This window comes from Papilio xuthus, unplaced genomic scaffold, assembly GCF_000836235.2.
Source record: "Papilio xuthus unplaced genomic scaffold, Pxut_1.1 DF826949.1, whole genome shotgun sequence".
In the NCBI taxonomy this organism is placed as follows: Eukaryota; Metazoa; Arthropoda; class Insecta; order Lepidoptera; family Papilionidae; genus Papilio; species Papilio xuthus.
The window spans coordinates 36,578-37,139 of NW_013531700.1; the positions used below are offsets into that span (position 1 = coordinate 36,578).

A 562-nucleotide genomic window follows, 5' to 3' on the forward strand; every position below is an offset into this window, starting at 1 on the left:
TGTTCCAGGTAGAATAAGGCATTAAGATGACGACGAAATCGTACAGCAAACACAAGGAGTACAAGGAGATATCCAGCAGAGGCACTGTGCCATACACTGACGAACAATTCGGTAAAGTATCAAGATTAATACATCCTTATACAGATATCTTAAAATACAATAACTAATCTACTCATTTTGACTCGTGTGCTGATCCATCATTTTATACGCAAACTAGTAATAAAGCAAACCTGACCTTGCTTTAAAAATTATGACGGTACTTTCAAAGTACCGTCATAACCACTGAGTACTTCAAACCATTCCATTTAAAATAAGAAAATATTTGTTAATCACAAATTTCAGTCATCAAATAAATTCAACTTATGTACTCAATTACAGACATGATGAAATCCGAGCTCCTACCCAAAGGCAGTAAACTGGACTCGTTGGGCCGCGGTACTGGCACCCGAGAGTACCACTACGAGTACAAAGAAGAGAAGCTTCCAGGTGGAAAGTACGATCGAAAGGATTACCATACTGTTGAGGTAAGTTCGGACATAACCTTTTTTTTTTTTTTTTTTTT

At 37.0% G+C, this 562-nt stretch overlaps 1 protein-coding gene across 1 annotated transcript in view; it reads left to right on the forward strand.

The window, feature by feature from the left end:
- The first annotated feature begins 10 nt into the window (after window positions 1-10).
- The window catches only part of LOC106120557 (uncharacterized), a 1,000-nt gene continuing 448 nt past the window's right edge, over window positions 11-562 (forward strand). The window contains exons 1-2 of the mRNA XM_013315907.1: window positions 11-111; window positions 379-524. Of these exons, the coding sequence (XP_013171361.1) occupies window positions 27-111; window positions 379-524 (231 nt within the window). The 5' untranslated portion in view covers window positions 11-26. The remainder of the gene's footprint in view (window positions 112-378; window positions 525-562) is intronic.